This window comes from Athene noctua, chromosome 8, assembly GCF_965140245.1.
Source record: "Athene noctua chromosome 8, bAthNoc1.hap1.1, whole genome shotgun sequence".
Classification (NCBI taxonomy): domain Eukaryota; kingdom Metazoa; phylum Chordata; class Aves; order Strigiformes; family Strigidae; genus Athene; species Athene noctua.
Genome location: NC_134044.1, coordinates 1,400,176 through 1,423,035, shown reverse-complemented (window position 1 = coordinate 1,423,035; position 22,860 = coordinate 1,400,176). Strand labels below are relative to the sequence as shown.

The following is a 22,860-nucleotide window of genomic DNA, read 5'->3' as shown; positions in this document are numbered from 1 at the left end:
GGGGAAGGGGGGTAAAAAAACCCAAATGTTTTTTAAAAGTTTATTTCTAGCCCTGAAAGAACAGTTATTAAACAAAGTCAACAAATACAGTAGTTAATATTGCAGTAACAATTAAATAACATAATGGGATTAAATTACACAAGAGGCAACATTAAAATCTGAAGACCGTTAAAAAAATAAAAAGAAAGCTTGCACCTACTTCCATTTCCATTGACAGCGTGAGAACAGAGGGAAAAATGGACCAGAGACATTTATTTATTCAACTCTAGATGGAGAGACCCTTAACAACCTCCTCGCTCCCTCCCCAGCCACCCACCATCCCCTCTGACAAAGGGACCCAGCCTCTCTGCTCTAGCCACACCTTTGCACCTCCCTGCACCCGAGAGCTGGGGCGGGGGGAAGCCTACAATTAGTCTCATTAACATCTAAGGCAGGTCAAAGTGCACATTCCCAGTGCCACGGTTGCTTTTAATGAGGTCTTTCATGATTCTACAGTAACAAGAAAATGCCAGGAGCCACATGTTCCCTGCACACTTGCATCTCAGCCATAAGCTGCCCAGCTCCATATACCCAACTAACCACGGCACCGTACACTACACTTCAATACGTGTCACGTGTATATTTGATCCTGACTCAGGATCCTGTGCTGGCACCCGAGAGCAAGCGAGACATATGGGAGCCCCAGCACCTTCCCTTATCACCACCTGCTCGAACTCTGGCCTGTCTCTATCTGCCCTAGTGACACAGCAGAGTCGAACAGCCCTGCAGTAAGTTTTAAGGACACTAATCTCCTCCCATCAGGGGAAAAAACCCCACTGCTTGCATTTTTTAATCTTGCAGATACATCCAGCTGACATCGTCAGAAAAGCGATGCCTGACCCATTAAGACACAAAAGCACAGCACAGCAACCTCCTCATGGCTCTCTCTTCTGTCAGCTCCATCTCTGACCCCGATTTCTGGTAGCGGAGGGTGAGAAACCTCACTACATAACAATTAAGGCTGCTGCGTGGGGAAGGGGAGAGGTGGACACTTCTCAACCTCAGAGATAAACACCTTTCCAGGTCACGCAGCAAGTGCTGAGATATGTTTTGGATTGGGCCAAGTTTTGTGTGCTAAGATGGCTGAAAGTTTGGAAATCATCTCCTAAGTAGACTAAATGGGACATATTTTGTAACATGTTTTATATCATTCTCATTCATCAATAAAAGTGAAATAATAAGTTAAAATTACTTATGATTTCATGGTTTTCTCTTTTAAAAAAATCTAAATTTATCACAAGTTATCTTACTGTCTAAATTGTGCCATTAAAAAAGAAAGAAAGAAAAAGAAAAAAGAAAGAAAAGCTCCCCATTTAACTCTGGCACAAGAAGTTTCACGCAGTCCATTGCCAGCAACGGACAAAGAGGGAATCACTGGTAGGCCAGGGTTGCCTTCTCAGCCAAGCCTCCTCGCTACTTCATTTGATCTGGGAGCCAGACACTCTCAAATCGGGGACAGTGTTTACAGCGTCCATGGCTCGCAATACCAGTTTTGCCTGGGAAATGCATCTAGATTTCCTTGTCTGGAATGAGACCCTTGCTTGAATTTCAGACCACAACTCTTCTTACCCTTTAGCTAGAGGGGTTTACTCCTGCGATGGCGCAGTTAACATAATTTACCTGATGTAATTTTCACCACCACACAAGAGCAGAACACAAGCTGAACTGCAATACTGCAGTGCCCCGCACAACAAGGCATCTTGTTGGTACGACGCCAATTCCTAAAAGCTCGTGAGTCACAGCAGCCGACGCTGCGAGACCCTGGCCCCACTTCCCCTCCACCATCAACACAAATAGCCTCCACTGTTCTGGCCAGCCGCTCCCAGGCTGGAAGTTGGTTTTGTCATACCTTGGCTACCAGTCCCCAAAATGTAGTTATTTCTATCGCTATACAAATACTGAAATTATCTGAAAATTACTTCTACTTTCTGCCAGCTTCTGTTTGTAAAATTGTGCAAAACATTTTTATTCAGGGTCCTCTGTCCATACCCAGCTGTAAGCCTATCTGTCCCAGGTCCTGACCCACTGGGAATGCAATAAAATCCCACTAAAGTAATGGTTGTTCTGTCACAGAGTCATTTGGCACACTGCTACTACAGGTGGCTCTTCGTTAAACTGTTGGGGAAGCTGAAATGCATAGACTGTAGCGCTAGAAGCAGCCAGGGGCACCGGCCCTTCTATGCTTGCCCCTGGTAACACCCCAAGAACTCGACCACTCAAGTTGCTCACTGTCCTTCAGAAGGAGGCACTTTTTTTTTGCGTTGAATGTTTGAATTCAGCCATTCTAGCTGGTACAACATCTATAGTGAGAAAGGATGAGTGCGACACACCACGTCTTCTCAGTCTCAAACTAGCCGGTCAAATAAGCCCCATGAAGGTCTGGCGGCACTGTTCTCCCCTCTCAGCTTTCATCTTCTCAGAACAGCTCTTTGGCATTTCCAGGTGTTCATAATCTTCTGCTTGAATTATATTTTAAAAATCCTGTATCTTCAGTGTCCTCAGATCTAATTATTTGTTCTTCTGATTTCATTAGTACAAATGGAGCACATACAAAACTGGAAAAAAATAGCTCTAATACTTAAACTCTGACAACTCCATAGGTTGATGCATTATTTGCTCGGGGAAAAAAAAAATTACAACATATACAAAAATGTATTTGATACAAAGAAGGGAAATGTAAAATAAAAAAGTCAAAGGCACCAGCATAACTTCCAAAGCCCAAGTCAGAGCACAGATACAATACATGTTTTTGAGCCACCCACCACACCAAGCACATTATCCCTTAAGCTTCTGGCCAGCAAGTCTAATGGGAAAAAAAAGAGCAGACAGGAAGACAGCTGGAATTTTTTTCTTGCCCTGACTATAGCTGATCATTTGATCATAAATAAAGTATCTGACCCCTACCTACATATCCATAAACCAACATCCAAAGACTTGACCCATCATTAAATTTCTACAAAGAGGCCATATCTTTGATTAAAAGTCCACAGAGCACAGGCATATAAGAAACAGCTGAATACTTCTCTTCCTCCTCTCTCCATATTCATCTTAAAAAGTGAAAAACATCTCAGTACACTACAATTTCTTAAGTAGATGAGTTGTCAATTCTACAGTACAGTGACAGCTAATCCATAAAAGAAATGAGGGGCAAAAATGTACCTTCACATTTGTCACACCTGCTGTAAATCTAGTTAAATGGGAGCTTACTACAGCAATTTAAAAGTAAACAGGCAGAGGGGAGGAAGAGGAGAGTGAAAGAGATCAGCAGGTAAAATTAGTACTGCTCTCTGAAAGCTTGAATTTGTCATTCAAGTATTGAAAGTACCCAGAAGGGTACAATGAATGGGAGCTGTTACAGCGAAGTCGTTAAAACCTCTTTAAAACCCTGGGCAGAGTAAGTGGCATTTCTGGGCTGTCTGAAATAAAAATAAAAAAAAAAAAAAAGAAAAAAAGGGCAGTAATTCAGTCCTCAATTCCTTCTGGACCCCAGACGGGGATCACTAGAGTCACCACAATTTATTTTGGGTGTCTTCTGGATGAGGGTTTCTTCCCTTTTGCAGACATTTTCCCCCCAACAAAATCCCTTCCCTCCCCCCAGAAGTGTAACAATTTCATATATTATAAAGATTTGTAAAATACAAACAAACAAAAAAAAGGATGAAGGCTGTGGCAGTAATGTTAGCGGTTACTCTTCATTGCTTCTTTGGCTGCCAAGATCAGTGGCGTCAAGCTAGACAGAGGTTTGGCCAGTTTCAAGAAGGGATGCTGCCAGAAAGAGAGAAACACAGTAAATTAGTGAAAGACACGGTTTAAGAAGCCAGTAAAAGCCATATTTCTACACAGCCCTTTTCATCCAAGATATGAAATGCAGTGCAAATGCTATCAATGCTCAGCTCCTGAAGGGACAGATCATGAGCACCTCAAGCCTATTAATCATTCCTCCTTGTCCCAAAAAAGCCTGGGCCTTTTCTTTTCCAATAATTCACTACAATGAGCTTTCCCGCTCAAACATCTTCTCTCCGTCCCATTCTGCTCACTTCAGTGGCTCTATTACAGTAAATCCCTAAATTGCTGGATGTGTTAGCATTAGCAATTATCTGAATTATCAATTATCTAATTATCAATTATCTGAAGGCACAGATTACTGATGGAAAGACATCAGGGTACATACTACCAGTAGTTCCTGACCTGTAGTTCCTACCAACTGCTCTTTACTAGAGTCCTCAGAGGAAAACACAAAAAAGAGGATGCCACTTTACAGTGGGGTTTATCACAGGCTGACCTTACTTGTGGCTTCTGTATCTCAGGTCGTGAGAAGCTGACTCCCTTACCTGTAGCAATTCTTTGGCTGATCCTCTTTTCTCTACATCCATCTCCAAACATCGGTTCAAGAAATCCCGGAATATTGGGGACAGTTTCTCAGGGTTCTGCAGCTCTGGTGTGCCATTAGTTGCTATCAAATATAAAGCCTGTAAAATGAGGAATATTGTATAACCAAACCAAATCTTTAAGATGCCAAACTGACCTGCCTAGCAACAATCCCTTAGTCTACATGAGAAAGGGCTCTGCAGCCTAATTCTTCTCTCCCTGATGAGATGAAAAACTATAAAAATGCCGTAATTATAGGCAGTCATGACGTATTCTTGCTAGTAGCAAAATAACGTTCAGAATCTTCTGGCAACAGATACTTACCTAGGCAAAGAAAATACCGGATTCTGACACAAGCAGCATTTTTCATGACCTACTGGATCTACTTTTCCCTAAACTATCACAGAAGACTGAGTTCAAAGTCCAATGTTTTAGTTACAAGGAGGTACTCATCTCCTGAACTGAAAACTGAGGGTAGGGCTGACTGCAAATGCAAGACAGCTGTCTTCCTTCTGGAGGAGTTTTCTTGCACTGCTGACACTTGCAGGTTTTTTTGCTTCATTTTCTTTTTAATGTAGATATTAATAATGAACAATTACTGAAACCATTCACATGGTAAACACCCGCAGTTGTAGCCACAGCTGAGCTTCTTACCCTCAGGGGGTTTTCGTTGAGGTATGGGGGTTCTCCTTCCACCATCTCAATCGCCATGATACCCAGAGACCAGATATCCACTTTAGGGCCGTATGCTTTCCGCGTGACCACTTCAGGAGCCATCCAGTAAGGAGTGCCAACCATAGTGCTGCGCTTGCTCTGCTCTGGAGTGATCTGAGCACAGAAACCGAAGTCGGCTGTAGGATAACAGAATTTTAAAAAGTTAAATTGGTGCACTCCAAGTAAGTGAGCTTCCTAGAAGACTTCTCTATTACTACACATATATTTTACTCCTCTACACTTGAGAGGGTCTTGGGGCAGGGGGTGCCTCTTTTTTTTAACCCCCCACTACATTCTCCATATTACAAAATCCAACGTGCAAGATCGATACAAAACCTGAAGGTGTTTAAGCAGGGCAGAATTCCATGGAATGAAGATAAGGTTTTTTGTCCTCTGGGAAAGGGACACAAGTACTACCCTGTAGAAGAACGGTATTTTCCCCAGTCCTTCTTTCAGAAATCCTGGACAGCCAAAAAAGTAATCAAGCAGAATACAGAAGGCAAGTGTTCTGCACATGGTACGTTACACAGCCTGAACTAGGAAAAACAAATCCACAAACCATGGCTTCAGCCCTGCTAAACAGGTTTTATTTGTGCAGCTATTGAGTTCAACATTTCACAGCGATTTGGCCATCAAATACAGGTACTACAGCCGACAGAGACATGGAAACAAGGCTTCAGATAAGTGAAGTGCTACCCCACTCAGCAGGAGGAACCTGGACAAACAAACCTTTCCACAAGGTAACTACCAAAGAGAACAACCACACTCAAAAAACAAGAAAAGTCACCTATTCCTAATAGCCTTCGGGTGCAGCAGCAATTCATGTTCCATCATGTTACTTTATCCCGCTGCAGCACTCCCACTTCCCAGGCATGTAAAGCATCAATAAGAACACAGTTAAGGCAGGAGACAGATATTACCTTATCATTGACACTAAGTTTGAGAGAGACAGAGAGAGAAAGAGAAAGAGAGAGAGAGAGAGAGAAAAGGAGAGAGAGAGTATTTAAAATTTCAAGTTGATTTTGAAAGTGTTATGCCAAGCAGTGCTAACAAAAGAGCCACAGTCAAGACAGTGCTAAGTTGTACCAAGAGGACAATTTAACAAAGAACTACCCCCACCCTGATTGTCAAAATGCTGCCTTAAAAAAACAAAACCAAACAAAATCAAACCTATAGAAGTCACTGAGCTCCTCAGTAGCACTTCTTGGCCTTTACCAAGGTGTCATACTCAGCTCAAAGCACATTTTATTTCAACAGACACACCAGAGAAGCAGCAGCAGGGTGTCTCATGACCTACGAACGAGGCCTTCGTGCCACCAGCAAGGAGAGAAAAGACAGGCAAGATGTAGAAGCCAGTTTCACCAACCATAGTGTGTGTAGGTATGCAGTGGTGACAGGGAGACTGGTACCTCTTACTTCTCCTGTCACCAGTCTCCCAGAAGCCAGGCTCCCCCAGAGAAGGGGAAGAGCTTGAAAAGAAGGTGCAACTTCTTCCACCCTCCCCCTAAACAACTGCTAGCTCTACAATCACACAGCCAAAGAAGAGCTAGTCTCAACTGCAATTATAATACCTCCCTTCACATAGGATATTTTTACAGCTGACTCGTGTTTTCTCCTGTCTCTCCTTCCTCCTTACCTTCCCCCAACCTCCTGGGGCCAATGCTTCCTTACACAGGCTGCTAACCCTGTCCTTTTCCCACTGCTTTGCTTTGACAACTCTTACATTTTTGAGCCTTCTCCAACTAACTATTCTCAGCCACATCATCTACTGTACCTATTCACTTATCTTCAGCCTCTGAATCCACACGGTTTGTGCAAAAAACACATCTTCTAGAAAATAAAACCACCTATGCAAGCAACCAGAGCATCCAACAATGCTGGTAAGCAAATCAGATTGCTCATAATCTTTCTTCACACTCCATCTCATAAACATTATGAGACTGCAAACCATCTAGCCTAAGGAACATTGCTAAGATACACTCTCATGACATTTCAAACTCCCACCCAACTGGAAAAACAGCATCCCTTAACTATTTTGTTGTTTCATGCTTTGCACATTCCTACATACCAAGAAGTCAGATTATGCACCTCTCTAGAGTCCTGACAGCTTCTTCAAGTGGTTTCACTTTTTTTTTTTTTGTCACACAGATTTACACACACCAGAAACTGACTTACTGTACACAAGTCCACGCATGCATAACAATTACCTGAAAAGCAAGTAGTTTCTTTTGTCATTTCATCATTATATTAATGAAAGTGTGTTACACTTCCAGTCCAAGAAAAGGAGACCCAGTACAGGCACAGCATAAGAATAGACTGCAATATAAATGGTTAATAACGTACAATTTTCTTGTTAGTGACCTTCTAGTGAAAAGGGCAAAACATTAAAAGTAAGTCATGACAACCTGAAGAGACTAACAAAGCAACTGCAGTTAGCTGCAACTTTTCTCTTGCAATCATTCGCATCTTTGCTTCACTGTATGGTGCCAGTTACTTCATATTTACCAACGTATTCATGTGGCAACAGATTTGTTTCAATGTCCTTCCGGCCTAACATGTTCACAGCCTTAGTCTTAGGGCCCTCAGAATTCCAAGACCTGCTACCCACGAGTTATACATTTTATAATACAGAATGAATTCCTGTTACTCATAGACAATAAGGATTCACCTCAAATTTCCCTGACAACTCTCCTTCTACCGATTTACACTCTCCAAGTCAAAGTTTACTGGGAAAGGAAAAACAGAACATTGAAACAATTGTCTGGTACTCACTTAGTTTAACTGATCCATCCATTCCTAACAGTACGTTGTCACTCTTAATGTCTCTGTGGATGACCTGGTTGGCATGTAGGAACTCAAGTGCTTGCAAGCACTAGATGGGAGGGGAAAAAAATAAAAAAAATAAAAAAAATCAGCATATGTAAACTCAATTTGTGTATGTGAACACAAACTCAAAAGCAATGCTTACATCCTCAGCCAGTGTTGAGTGCAAAAATGTCACAGGTATTATTTCAAATAACCAGCAGAGGAAGCTCTTGTACTAAAAAATACTCTCCAGATATCATGAGGTCAGAAATAATTTATCCATGGAGTTTCTCTACCTTAACAAACCATAAATTAAACTCCTTATCATCCATCATCCCTCAAGATGCTCTCAAAAATCCCAGATGTTAATTTTGGCACATCACACAAATTCTACAGAGGAACCATAAAGGATTAAGTGAGAGCTTTTTAGCCTGAAATCTCACCAGGAGGAACTGGTGAGACTTAATTCTCAACATGCATGGAACATCTCCTACAGTGAAGGCTGTAAAACATCTTCACTATGGAAATAGTAACGCTGGTTTTGCATTGTTTTTAGATTAAAACCTTTCACACTAAGTTTCTGCCTAAAACACTATGAAAAAGACCACAATGAAAAACAACACCTTTGCTATTTGACAGTAAAGGGCTAAATAAAGGGTAAGATATTTTTTCTAAATATAAGTAGAACATTTATCATTTTCAGCTTGGTATGGATGTAGTCCCCAGTGAGTTTTTTGTGTCTCCATTTGCTTTAGCAAAATGGCACGGATTTGCAGAATGAAGTGTATTTAACATACTGGGCAGCAGAGTTTTGATGAAGTACAATAGTTTAATATTAGAGTCTTTCCTCAGAAAAGTTAATTACTGTTACAGTAAATAGTTACTTTCAGTTCTCTGCTTCGAGCTCCAGTTTCTCTGGAAACCGTTACCTGTCCATACACGTTAATGTACAAGTTTGTTTTACATCTCCTCCCTTTGGGTGAGTCATCAAAAGCAGATGTCATGTTGATGTAGTCAAATAGGGTTTTTTAAAGCTAAGTTTCTCCTGCACAGCAGATAATAGAATTACTTCTCCTTCTGCCATAATAAATCAAGCCTGAGCTGGATTCCAGTACTCTGACTCAGGGCAGAAACCACTGTTAAGTTGTGACATCAGCTACTTTTAACTTGTCCATTTGAAATCTTACTGCAATCTTAAAATTATTTAAACTACAATCTTCTGGAGAACTATTATTCTGAGAAGTCCATAAAGAAAGCTTAAATGTCACAGAACTCTACTTCATACACTATAAAAACTACTAAAATGAGAAAGGGATAGTCTGCATCAAGTTCATCCTTATTTTAGTACATGTTTCTTAAGTATTCCTGTTTCATGAGATCCACTTTTACACTCTAAGCAAACACAGTTCCCCTCCTTCCTTCCAGAAACACTACGAACCTTTCAGGCTTTTTTCGTCTCTTATTTTTTAAAATATGTTCACTTCTCTGCTTTCTGCATTACCTACATAGGAATATTCAGTTTTCTTTTTGGTGCCTTTGAATATTCTTCATTAATCAAAGTTAAAAAATACATTCTTTCCAGTTGTTAAACTTCTTCGTTGCTCCTCCTTGAACTTCAGTCCACATGATTATCACCTTTCTGTTAATACTATCAGCAGGACTAGACAACCCAGTTACCAAAACTAAAATCTTCATTTGCTCCACCACCTAACATTCCCAAACACCCAGCTCAAAAACTGCCATAGAAGTTGCAAACCCCAAATTTTATGAGTTAAAAGTCATTTTGTTATTTTCTGTAAATTTAATATTGATTTCTCCTCTCAGTATCCATTCTTCCTTCTCAGTATTCATCCTTCCTAACTCAATGACTCCAACAGCAATTGTTGCAATTAGTCTTAACCTAAGTGTACCATAAATACAGGGGAACAGAGTGCACCTTCATTCCTCTACCCATAAACTATAACACTCACCTCTCTGCAAACAGCAGCAATCTGTGCTTCATCCATACATGTTTCTGTGACCACATCTGTTAGTGAGCCTCCAGCTAGATACTCCATTACCACAAACAATTCATCTCCTACAAGGTAACTACAAACAGAAAACAAAAAGCACACCCTTTTGCCATCAAGAGATCGAAAACTGAAAAATGACTGATAAGAGCTGGTCAATGAAATGATTCATAAGCACTTCAAGACAAACAGTAAAGAAAGTTAATCTCTGGAAGGCAGCCTGAAATGTAAATGCTGACAATAAAAGCTGCACGCTTCTTACTACTACCCTAAATGGGCAGGAGAACGCCCTACGTATCTCATGCACAACACAAGTGTTGCTCAAGCTTTGCTCTTGTTCACCACTGACCCCCAACTACATGCAGTACTGCATTCATGACAGAAGAAGCCTTCTCACTGATCCAGACCATTGCCCAAAAGCGATTACTTTTAATTTTTTTTAGATAATAGTCTAAATACAGTCACATTTGCTTATAAGACCCTTAGGTGCAGGACATCTGGGTCTGTGTAATTATATCAAGTTATAACCTCCTAAAACCCTTGGGGATGAAGGAATCAGCCAGCTGTCTGCATTTACCTGTCCAGGAAGTTGACTATGTTGGGGTTCTTTAGCTCCTTCATTACCAAGATCTCATTAATAATCAACTCTTTCTTGGGCTGTTTCTGCAGGTTTATCTGTTTAATAGCAACCTGAAAAGGACAAAATAAAACCGCAATCACTCAAACCTGAGTATCAAAACCTCTTGCTCATTCTTAATACAGTGAAAAGTTAGAAGAAATTCTGTAACAGGGTTAGAGAAGTTTAGCACAGCTTGCAGCTGGCAAGTTTAAAGAATGCAACTTGAGCATACAACTTGCACCCATAACCAACATCATCCTCTTGCATCTGAAAAAATCCACAAACAATAACAAAGGCCAGAACAGGCAGCAAAGGAAATATTCAGGAGATGAAAAGATACTTGCTTCATTTCATATCAACAGGCCTAAAGCAGAAGAGACTTGTATAGCAACTAAGAAACCAGAAGCCTTCCAATGCAAGGCAATTAATTTTTCTGTATTTTGATCAAATTAGGTGCTGGGGTGAAAGGAATGCTGGAAGGCAGGTCGAATTCCTCTCAAAGAAATTAAGCCAATGAAGTATCCCAGAGAGAGAAGGGAAAATAAAGACCTATCTTGTCCAAGAAATAAGCTAACCAGGACAAGAATTCCAGACTTTAAAATGGAGAATTGTCCCGGATGTTAGCTACAACACTTTGAGGAGACAGTTTGGAGTGTTACAAGATAACCTATCCATGAGTCCAAAACCAAACACGAGAACCAATATAATCTTGTAGAAATTATCATTATCATATTGCCGTGGGCATGAAAAGAACTCGTGGCACAGAATCACAATAACTAAGACTGGAGAGGACCTCTGGAGGTCATCAGGTCCAACCCCTTGCTTAAAATACAGCCAACAAGCAAGGGTCTTGTGCAACTGAGTTTTGAATGGAGATCTCAATGAGCAGATATTCCACAACCTCTCTGGGCTCCTGTCCAGTGTTTGATCATCCTGACTGCGAGGGGAAAAAAATTTCAGCAATCTAACCAGAGTTTCCCCTATGGCAAATTTTCCTGTTACCTCTTGTCCTGTCACTGTGTAGCTGTAAGAGGAGCCTAGTTCCATATTCTCTTCACCTTCCCACTAGGGTGTAGAAAACAGCAACAAAATCCTCCTTTGGCCCTCTTCTTATCACTTAACAGACCCACTTCCACCCTCAGACATTGAGCACTGAGGAAGCCAGAGCACTGCATCCATTTAATGCATGGAGACTGCATGCAGTCTATTGTTAGCCCACCTGCCTGACAAGATGCAGAGTAGGTCCAAGGAACCAGACCACAAAATTTACTCTGCACTTAGAAGACATGAAGTGCTCTGCAGGATGCGGTTAAAGCAAGTGACAACATATTGAGATGATTGAAAGGCTTGCATTTCATCAAGATCTGGTGCTCCACTACAGTACCGGTAAACGTGGTTACTGTTGAAAGGGTAATTATTTCTCAGTGATCTAAGGAATGGCTACTTGTGGATATTTAAAGGAAAATTAAGAAAAACTGAATTTAAAGAGAAGCAAATAATGCCTAAAATTTTAGTCCCAGGAACCAGAGATGATCACTGGATGACAAGCATGCAGAGTACCGCTGATGTTACCGACTTCACCAAGTGGGTTTGGAGACACCAAGCAGTAAAAGCAAAGAGCAGGATGTGGAAAAGGCATTCTAACTACAGCAAAGAACAACACAGGGCAACTTCTTTCCATACAGATAGGAGCATCTCTCACCTCTACTGAGATGGAGCTAAAGAACAAGTGTGCAAAGACTAAACAAAGTTTTACATCTGAAAATGCAGGGCACAATTGCCTGCAATTCTTGAAGGATTTCTGTTTACAAAACCTATTTTTGGAACACCTCACTCCCTCTGCCTTTCAATGGAAAGACAAAATTCTATTTTTAGCTTTCATCATCTGACTACCACAGAACAAGGCACACACTGTTACAAATGACTATGACAGACATTCTTCTGAGAGGTAATAGAGATGGGAGCCACAGGCAGAAATCTAGTAAAATCATTTCAGGCACCTGCGGAAGAACATTTATACAGAAAAAGTATTTTCGTTGCAATGAACACAGATAGCTTACCTCCTGCCCCGTTGCCACATCAATAGCTGTGAACACTGTACCTGAAGCCCTGTGAAGAAAAACATTACAGCCAGTTGCATCTCTCTGTGTAACAAACATGCACATAAACAGACAGATCACAAACACAAAATTGTGTCAGCTTTCAACACTGCAAGAGCCATATCAAAAAGAAGGCTATTAAAAGTGGTGTCATAGAAATGCCAGTCAGTTCACACAAAACAAATTGCAAATACGTTCTCTTCTGACATCAGCCATGCCTCCAGCATTTGGGACATCTAAGCACCCAGAGCTTGCTCTGGTCCCTATGATCAGATAAGCTGGGCAGCCCTTTCTGTAGTAGATACTACTTTTCATTTTCCCCCAGGGGAAGCCTGCCCACAAACACACAGATACCCATTTGGAAAGTATACAGTAGGAGTTAGGCATATATATAATCAAAGCTAGAAAAGGTAGAACTCGCCTATACTTTTTTCTCAGAAGGATTCAGAGGATCACTAGAAGAATAACTTAGTCAAGGCAGTATTGTTAGCTTAGCACAGAGAAAGCTTTCTGACTTGTCCTCATGCTATTCAACAGCCATATCACAAAATGGATGAACGCATCTTAACGGGAAAGGAGAGGGCTAGATACACCCACAAAGAAGTCACAGAGCTATGCTTTTGCATTAAAAGACACAATTCAAAGTTTCCACCACTGTGTAAAGCTTTCACCATATGTTTATCACTGCTTAATACAGCCAACATTTCTGCCTGCTTCAGTAAGTGGCAGCTACATGATAGTATCACACAGAGAACAGTACAACACTTTTAACAATGGCTCACTGGAAACACTTACCCCTGCCCGATTTTTTCGTATCTGGTGTATTTTTTCTTGGGATCTCCTATGCTCACAATAGTGCCTAAAAAAAAAAAAACAACCAAAAACCCAACAACCAAAAAAGTCAATCCTGCTGTCCCCCTTTAGTAGGGCTGGCCTGGGCAAGAGTGGGTCAGCTCAAGCAGTAAAGCTGATGCATGAACAGCCAAAGCTTCCCTATTCAATTCCAGTTGAAAATGGCCCAACTTCAGACAATCATCATGCTAGGTTATACTCTTGATGAGACAGATCATGCTATTTTCCTTAATATCTCAATTTAATGATAGTCTTCTGTGTAGTAAAACCCACTGTGAGGTTATGACAAATTCATTAGCTTAGCCTACTCCAGAAACTAGTCAGTTCTCGACTTAAGTACAGGAACATTAATATGGTGAAAAATTATCTTCAAGATGATTATAGAACAAGCAACAGCAGAAACTATTTTGTGTTATTATGGTTGTATTCTACGCCCAGATCACATTATCACAACTGAACTTCAATCAAAAAAACCTGTCCTAAAATTTTTTACTCAGTAGGGCTCTGAAACATATAAATCAGCAACACTTCTGAATGCAGCTCTCAGCTGCTGTACGACACAAAACCAGCCAAGCACAGCATTCACACAACCCTTATACAAAAACAAGGATGAGGGCAAAACCTTAATAATTCCTCCCCCAATCCTAAAGCCTTTGTTTATCTGAAATAAAAAAAAACACCTACGTAGTTTTTCCATGATTTCTTCATCTGACATTTTGGTCTTCTTTTTCTGCTTATCACCTGATTTTGTCACGCTGTCAACAGACGTGTCACTGGCTGGTGCAGGGATGGGGTCAATTACAGATCGCGTATAAATCTGTTAAGAGAGACCATTTACCTGAGAATTTTCTTTGTAATCATTGACCTTCAGTTGAAAACAATCACAGTTCTTCAAAGATCCCTAAGCACCATTTTACATAACAGGTTGGAGGCAGAAATTAGACCTGAGAAACGTTAAAGTCAGGTAAGTCAAGATGCTGGAAACTTTACTGACCTCTGAAGACAGACCCAGGCACCTCCTGAACAGAGTGTGTGCTAGGAGATTAATTCTAACTTCCAGACAGATGTTTTGTGGGTTTTCTACCTGCTTATTCTTTATAACCCATGCTAGTTAACAGAACAGAAATCACTATTTAATAGCGAGATCAACTACTACTAAGATTTAAAGGAAAAAGTTTCATGCTTTGCCATGAATGAGCATGAGACTCTCAAATCTCCCAGTTTCCCCCAGTTTAGGGGGTTTTCTTGGATCTTTATTTAATTTCTTCCTCAGACATATGCAGCTACTCTAGAAATTCCAAACTGTAAACCTGTCACGTTTTACATGTCTGCATACCCAGAGTGGACAATTATAAAGCAGTATCACTTGACAAACAAGTCACATTTGCAATCCTGGAGCAGAATAAGTGGTCAACAGAGCTAAACAATGTACACCTACCACAGTCAAAAGAATAAGATGGAGTAAGCGGATCCCTGGGACATTATTAACAATTATTATTCTGCAATAGTGAGAAATGCAGGACTGCACTGGAAGTTTTACAGCTACTCACCGATTTTGTGTGATCTGGTCGTGGAGCAATAACAGGAGGAGGAGCTTCTTCATCATCCTCATCATCATCTACCACAGCTGTTGATGGTTCTGAACCTTTGGCATTGGTCTACATTTTTACCAAAGTTTTTAAAAAAAAAAAAGAAACAAAATAAACAAAATTGTCTCCTCCATGGTGTTAAAGACTTGCCTCTTTTTTTTTTTTTCTTTTTCCACATAAAGATAAAAGAATTCTGACTGATGTCAAAAGAAAAGGATAGATTGAGTGGTTTAACTGCCCTATTAACATTTTATTACAAGACTCAAATACTATTGTTCCAGCGAAATACGCTCTGTTGATCCCACAATGTATGTTTTTATTCCACAAAAAAAATCTCAGTTTGTTTTATACTGCAAGATTCAGTACATAACAAATACAGAAGACCTGATTTTTTATGCACCTAAGAACATACAAAGAATTGTAAACACACTCACCGTTGGTGTTCCTGAAGGGAAACCATCTTTTTCTAAATAGGACAAATAGCAGAATACATAAAATCATCAAAAAAGTAATAAAAAGTGGACTTTACAGAGTAAAGAACACAGACTGCTTCGGAGATTTTTTTTCAGGTCTCAGAAAACAAAATTTCATGGTCATAAATGAGAGAAACTAGTATTGCACTGCACGACCAACACAGAAGGAAGTTTCTAAAATCCTCCCCTAAGGGCCAGCAAACCCACTCCCTTCCCAACTTGCTCTTAACCTCACTTGAGTACCCACACACAGCTTTCCAAATTGAGCACGGTTTATCACACTTATGTATTGTGTCTTACTGAGATGTGAAATCAGGATCAAATGGCTATTTCTGTTCCCTCAGCGGTATCTTGAAGCGAGGATGAGAGTATTACAAAGCCTTATTACTAAGCTATTTTCAGAAGTCATTGGAAGAAAAGAGGTAAAACCGCATCTGTTTGTAGGACGGTCATTCTCTCAGCCCTCCTACAGAGCTCCCAATCCAGGAGTCACAACTTACTTTGCATCTTTCATGTCACCACATGGTGACATCAAGTTCACAGATAGCTGTTTCGGCCACAGATAGGAGCAGCAAGGTCTCCAGCACAAAACCAATTAATCACAGTCTCAGAGCCCCAAATTCATAAACACAACCCATTAAAGTTAATTTTGGCTGCTATTTTGTATTATCCAGTTCCATTTCTTCCCCTCTCTACTTAAAACAGGAAACTAACTAGACAACGCCAGTTTCCACTAAGTTTTAAATCCATCTTCAAATATTTGCTCCTCATTGAAAAGTAGCTTGCTCTTTCAGCATTTGAATCCAATTTATTATTCTGAAAGAGAGGAAGACTGTGTTCCAAATACCCAACTCCTCTTCAATGTCTTGCACACACTTGGATCTCACCTGGAGCAGAAAAACTCAGATACTTCTGTTTTGCTGTGTCTTTAGAGTCATAGAATTTCAGCACATCTAGTACTGCCTGGGGGTTTTTCTTCTGTTCTAGCTTTGTGATATTTGAGGTCTGAAGCAACCGAGCCCATTGCTCTGGCATTCCCTGAAAAAAATTAGGCTATTTTAAGCACCATTCTAGTATTTTAAAGATTTTTAAAAAGCAGAACAATACATAACAAACTATAACAAGCATAACATGCACAAGCTTTAAAAACATGAACGAGTAGGATGGGGTTTTCATGGGCAGCCGTATGCCACAGGTGACAACACAAATCACTGTGTCAACATGACACCACATCTTTTAAGGTGTGTTAAACCAGATGTGAGGAATGGGAGTACAAAAGCACTCAACAGAACCAGTGGTACCCACTAATGAAACTAAACTGAAGAGGGTTTCTTAGGGGAGGCTCTCCCAGGTGACACAAAGCATCAGATCTGACATTTACACTGCAGAAGTACTAAGAGGTCAGAGTCTCATTACTCTGCATGCTGTACAAATACACAGTACTTTGATAAATACAAAGACTAACTCACACTTTATTCTGAAACATCGCAATGGCTTCATCACAGCACTGACCCACAGCTGTTTTCTGAGCAACTCCAAGGCAGGTATACTTACAGTGAACTCTCCAGTAACAGCATCAAAGCCAACATGGATGGTATGCTCAAAATCTGATGGTGGGGAGATTTCTGGCCTTTCCTTTTCCTTCTTCTTGCTTGCTGAAAAAGACATTCAAAGATCTACTGAGCAAAGATTTCAAGTTCTATTGTCCCCATTACAACAGTTCGGATGAATGTAACTATTATTCTGTTTACTGGATGCAGGTGTTTACACATGCAGTACAGGGATTTGATCTTTTCAAGCTGGTGTAGACTTCACGTTAAGAATCAGCAACTTGTTCAACTCCAGTCATTTATACTGTGGTGTGATGATTTTGGCTGGGATAGAGTTAATTTTCTTCATAGTAGCAAGCAAATAAGCAACTAAGAGCAGAGTGCAAGGAGCAATTTTTGAGCATATGAAATGTAAACATATGAAACGTTTACAATGCAAAAAAGGACATTTTAATATGGATTAAGAACAACACCGAAGACAACTTCAGTTCAACCTCAACTTCACCCTAAAGACAGTTAAAAATCAGTTGCCTCACTGCTTCAATTCAAGGTAATTAATGCAAACTAGGACTTCCTGCGATGAAGATAAGAGTTTATAGCCTCAGAGCAATTACCTAATTTAAATTAAAAGGGGGAAAAAAAGCAAGCATAATAAGTACCAGAAGCAGGAACAGATAATGAGAAGGACCACGTGCACAATCCAACCTAGATTCAATTAAATTTATAAGTTATTTTATAATGCCTGGGGCTTGGGTTTTTTTATTTTTTCTGACAAAGAGAAAATAAATAAAAATGGAAGACAATTTGTAGTTAACTCTAAATATAAAATACACCATTCTGTTCCCTTTACTCAGAAAAGGTTTGGAGTTAAGTTGGAAGCTTTCAGGAACATGTTTTCTTGTTGTTGTTGCAAAAAAGCCTGAGCCCTGCTTCTTTCCCTAACAGAGCAGACGAGTGTACTTGCCGTTTGATTTCCAGGTTGAAAGATGATGCTTAAGGCCTGATCTCATGGTCCTCTGCTGAAAGGCACTGCTTGGCACTGAGCTGTAGAGCGTGTCTAACCTGACACCAAGAAAACTGCATGTGTAATCCTGGGAACGCCTGTGGGCTCGCAGAGCATATAGCTGAATCAGCTGCATTTATTATAGCGTGCATGAAGCCGGCAAGAATGCCATAGTGCTCATAAACACAAAGGAAAGCGGCACACCATTTTGCAATCTAACTTGATTACCATTTTATGTTTGTATATCAAAAAAAAATGTTTTTGCTTTGTTTTTAAATTCACCTTAAAAGTCACATAGTTTCAGTACAGAAAAAGAGCAGCTAAAACAGCACCCTCTTTGTTACTACATGGTAAAAAGTTACTGAACATGGTCGAGCATAGATCGTGCTGCTCAGAGCCAGAGAATCTGTCTGAAATCCCCTCACACTGTCGGGAAAGGAAGGACAGGGAGCTGAGGACAATACTTGAAAACGAAAAGCCATGTGGGCTGCCTCTAACTGAACAATGCAGTGGAAAGACACGGCTATTATAAACAGGATATCTTTAATATGGCTGCACAGATCAGAGCCAAAAAGCAAACGGACTGTCAAATGTTCTCATTAACATTGTTCAGTCACAAGACAGGAGAAACTTGCTTATGTGAAAACATTTAAGGAAAGTACTGTTTCTTCCCAATCTCTTGCAGTTGTTTATGTGAAAGCAAGGGAGGGGGGGGGAAAAAGTTATATTCCTCAGGAAGGTTCCTGTCTGGAAGCATTTGACATGTAGGGAACAGAAGCTGGTGCTCAAACCCTCCAGCACAAATAAACCTACTCCTTCCAAAAATACACAGATATTATGAGTAGGCCAGGCAAGGAGACTAAAAATCACTCCTCTGCCCACAGGAACAGCAGATCTGAGCAGCACTTCAAACGCAAGCAGCAAGCTTCAGTCAAAAGGCAAGTCCTGTGAGTCATGTGTTGGCAGGACATACTCGAGGCTCTGCGAACAAGGCCACTGTGAGGCCATGCTGCATTTCAACCTCTGATTATGTCTGCAACAGTTCTGTATTTAAATGGGAATCCCTTTATTAAAGGTCAACGCTAGTTTCAAACAACACATGAATCTAAGATGTGGCTCCTTGGCCCTGCAGACAGCAGCATATAGAACCCCTCTTCCCTGGAGGGGGAGGACACAGGTCCTTCAGAAGGATTCGGTGAGTTGGAGAACTGCTCTGTCTGATTAAGAAAGTGCCTCAAATACACTTGGACTCTTCTCTTCCCCAGATGAAGCCAGAGGCACTCAGCAAGGCGTCACCCAAGTTACTTCACACCCCCTCCTGTATCACAAACCCAGCATCAAGCATCCCTCGCTTCCCACCAGCCAACCTCTGTACACAAGGCAAGAAACACAGCTGTTTCTCAAGAGCCTGGTGGTAGTAGGTAGGTGACTCCACTTGGCACACTGAGTTACTGAGCCGCCACCAAAACCACACTGAAATCTGCCCTGAGCCAGCGGTCTTGAGCATGTCACATGCATGATCCTGGTCCTGGGCAATGTCCCACAGCACCTCCTTTAATAAGTTCTGCTCAAAGACAAACATTACTTGTTTCAGGGGACTATTTTAAAGCTTTCCAAAAACACACAGAGGTTCATTTGACTTCAGAAGTCTAGCCAAGGAAATTCATGGTAATTAAGTACTCTAGTAAAAAGATGACTATCACTTCATTTATCCTAAACAACAGAACTAGAGGGAAAAAGCCTCCGTGACTAGGTCATTAAATAATTCCTTTAAATTCTTATGATTATTTCAGCACAGAACTAGCTCAGACTTGGGGCAGAAACTGCATTTGCTAAACCTCATTGTCTGTAGCGAGTCCCCCAAAGCATACTACCTCCCCAGCACTAGTGCCTATGCTAGAGAAACCACCTGAGAGAGGACCGGGGCTGGGGGTAGAGCTGTGGCTACAGAGATGAAGCAGCTGGCCAGGAGGAACCTTGCAAAATCATACAGACAGGTCTATGGAACAAAGGCAAACAATGTTATCCAGTAACAGGTCTGTTTGCAGTAGCCTTGTACATCTCCTGGTAAGTTATCCAGGCATTCATTTTCTGAAAAGGAGAATTTCCAATTGTTCTAGTAACTTTCGCACTGGTTGGAAAAATTTTTCCCATGAAAAAATTTCTGCCCCACATCAACAGATTATTTTGTATATAGTCCCAATATATTTTTAAAATTCAAGCACAAAACTTAATATTTCTGTAAAGCTCCCCAGCAACAGAATTTGAAAAAAAAAAATATTCAAATAGGCATTTCTGTGACAGTGCGCTTCAGCCATGCTAATGAACAAAACAACTAACATCTGACTATTGTTTCAGTGCCAGAAAGTCACTGTGTCCGTTTATATTCTGCTTACATTTGACAGCCAGTTTTGCAGTCTTGAGGGCGAAAACCATTTCTTTGGTTGTTTACATTAGCCTTGCTGCAGGTCATCCAATCAACAAGCTTTTTCCAAATTAAAAAGATACAACTTTCAGATAGCTTCTTTAAGCTAAGCAATTCAATCGTCATTCTTTCTAACCATGCAGTAAAACCTTCCGCTTTTTTTCAGGACATTACTTTAAATACTTTTTAACATCTAGAAAACATAAACTGACACCATTTTCTCTAGAATGTACTTTTCTCAGCAAAAACTCTTTCTTCCATTTTTAGTTTGTATCACTAAACATCAGTAGGTGTACAGACACAGGCTAAACAAGTAAATTTGTTACACATCAGTATTTAGAGAGTGGTCTGCGTAAGTTTAAGTAATGGAACTCCAAAGCCCGTTCAGATGAGCCAATACAAGTTTAGGGAAGTCTTCAACCACCTCCTCAGCCATTTCAGCAACGAACAAACCCACCATCAAGATGAAAAAAGGAAATGTCCAAAGAGAAGTAAAGGCACTATAAAACGTCACAAGCTCTCCAGCTGTGTTCCATCCACTTGCATGCATAATTTATTTCACGGCACAAGCTAGTCTTACCCAGTGTCACTAATTCAGAGCAAGGAAAACCTTTCACATAGGGTTTATGTTCTACTACATTATATCCCTGTCTGTAAAAAAAGGGCTACAAATGCTCTGATGAACAATCGATGCAACAGCATGACAAGTGCCATCCCAGCTCCTAAATCTTTCTCCTAGTCTGAACATGGACAGACTTGATCCTTCCACAAGATTTTCTTGCAGCTCTCATCACAACAATTTCTAGGCATTTCCTCCTGTGACCAATGACATAACAGTAAAACATCAGTTTCTGCAGTATTGAAGGGCTAAGCTAGAACATGCTGCAGTCTGTGACACTACACCTAGCTGAGAGCACCCAGATTCACTACCTTCACCAGCCTCAGAGGCCTCGAGTCTCTCTCACCCACCCACGAACCTGTAGTAGCTTCTCACGTTATCCTTCCAGACTTACCTCTTCAAGGCTTACCCATGTCAGTAAAAAAGACCACCACTTCTATTGCTGTAATCCAGCCACGGACAGTTATTTCACAACAACTGACCTTGTGAAATAACTATTCTGCTTCCCAAAGCTACACTGGCCAAATCCTTCCATCCTCCAAACAGGAAAGCACGCCTGCTGTTGAGAGCAGAAATTCTGCCAGACCATGGCAAGCCAGATCTTCCAAATTCAGGGAAGCCTGCCTCTGGCGTTTGTCTCCAGGATAAGGCATGGCTGCAGAGGGACTGCTCACACAGCTGAGCAAGAGTAAAAACCAGCCCTGGGGAAAATACTTAGCCAAGCGAATAAATAACCAGAGGAGCAAAGTCTCCTGAAACAGTCAAACCTGTGTCAGCATGACTGAACCAGTCCTGCCCAGCACATCAGCAACGAGGTGCAGGAAGCCAAGAGAAGAATTAGAAGACATGAAGAGCAGCATGGTCTTCCTTCCCCTCATGCATCTCAATAGTAATCACAAAAATGCTAACTGGTAGAGATTTATAAAATGCATAGCAGTTTCAGGTCAGGCTTATAATTCTCTGACCAGTTTTACCATACCAGATGTTAAAAGATTTTTTTTGTCTATGCACTATTTTGTTGTACATGGAGACAGACATCCTAAAGAACCAGGATCAGGGCTCCAGTATTGTACATGTATTCATCATAAAAAAACACAACAGAAACAAAGCATAAATACAGTCTAGCTTCATTACAGCCATTTTTTTCAGAAATAATCCTCGTTTACAGCAATCCAGATTTTTCCCCCACTAGTAATTAATCCTAACAGTGCAGTTACACAGTCAGAAGAACGTAATTTTTCTCAATTCTCCTTCATGCACACTGCACCCTCCTCACTATTTCTTTACTACATTTTTTTTCTCCTCCAGGTACCACATAAATGAAGTAACTTTTGAAACAGCTGGATGCTCAGTTTAAACCAGAAATCTGCATTTAGCATACCAAAATGGTAAGTAATATGATACCCAGCAATCATAAACATTTATTAGGGTTGTTTGGAAATGCATTGCTTTAAACTGGGCAGAGAACATGAGAAGCAATAGGTAGTGGTTTTCCTTAGTGAACTATTTAATTTTTCTGAGTTAGCATTTCACCTTCAAACATCCTAGTGCAAACAGAAAGAACATCTCAGCTCATTGAACACACATCTCCAACTTCCAACACTTCCTCCAAAATCCCCTATACTTGGGCAGGCTGGACTCCAACGTTTAAAGTGCTACCAAAACTTACAAGAAGAGTAAAGGAATACAAGTAGTA

The 22,860-nt window shown here is 40.7% G+C and overlaps 1 protein-coding gene across 1 annotated transcript in view; it reads right to left on the bottom strand.

The window, feature by feature from the left end:
• Positions 1 to 26: 26 nt before the first annotated feature.
• Positions 27 to 22,860, bottom strand: part of PAK2 (p21 (RAC1) activated kinase 2) — a 46,829-nt gene continuing 23,995 nt past the window's right edge. Inside the window, exons 3-15 of the mRNA XM_074912680.1 lie at positions 17,122 to 17,222; positions 16,455 to 16,605; positions 15,529 to 15,560; positions 15,056 to 15,163; positions 14,190 to 14,322; positions 13,449 to 13,512; positions 12,615 to 12,663; positions 10,513 to 10,625; positions 9,897 to 10,014; positions 7,894 to 7,993; positions 5,062 to 5,258; positions 4,371 to 4,508; positions 27 to 3,804 (exon numbers count right to left, since the gene is read on the bottom strand). Coding sequence (XP_074768781.1) covers positions 3,718 to 3,804; positions 4,371 to 4,508; positions 5,062 to 5,258; positions 7,894 to 7,993; positions 9,897 to 10,014; positions 10,513 to 10,625; positions 12,615 to 12,663; positions 13,449 to 13,512; positions 14,190 to 14,322; positions 15,056 to 15,163; positions 15,529 to 15,560; positions 16,455 to 16,605; positions 17,122 to 17,222 — 1,391 coding nt within the window. The 3' untranslated portion in view covers positions 27 to 3,717. The remainder of the gene's footprint in view (positions 3,805 to 4,370; positions 4,509 to 5,061; positions 5,259 to 7,893; positions 7,994 to 9,896; positions 10,015 to 10,512; positions 10,626 to 12,614; positions 12,664 to 13,448; positions 13,513 to 14,189; positions 14,323 to 15,055; positions 15,164 to 15,528; positions 15,561 to 16,454; positions 16,606 to 17,121; positions 17,223 to 22,860) is intronic.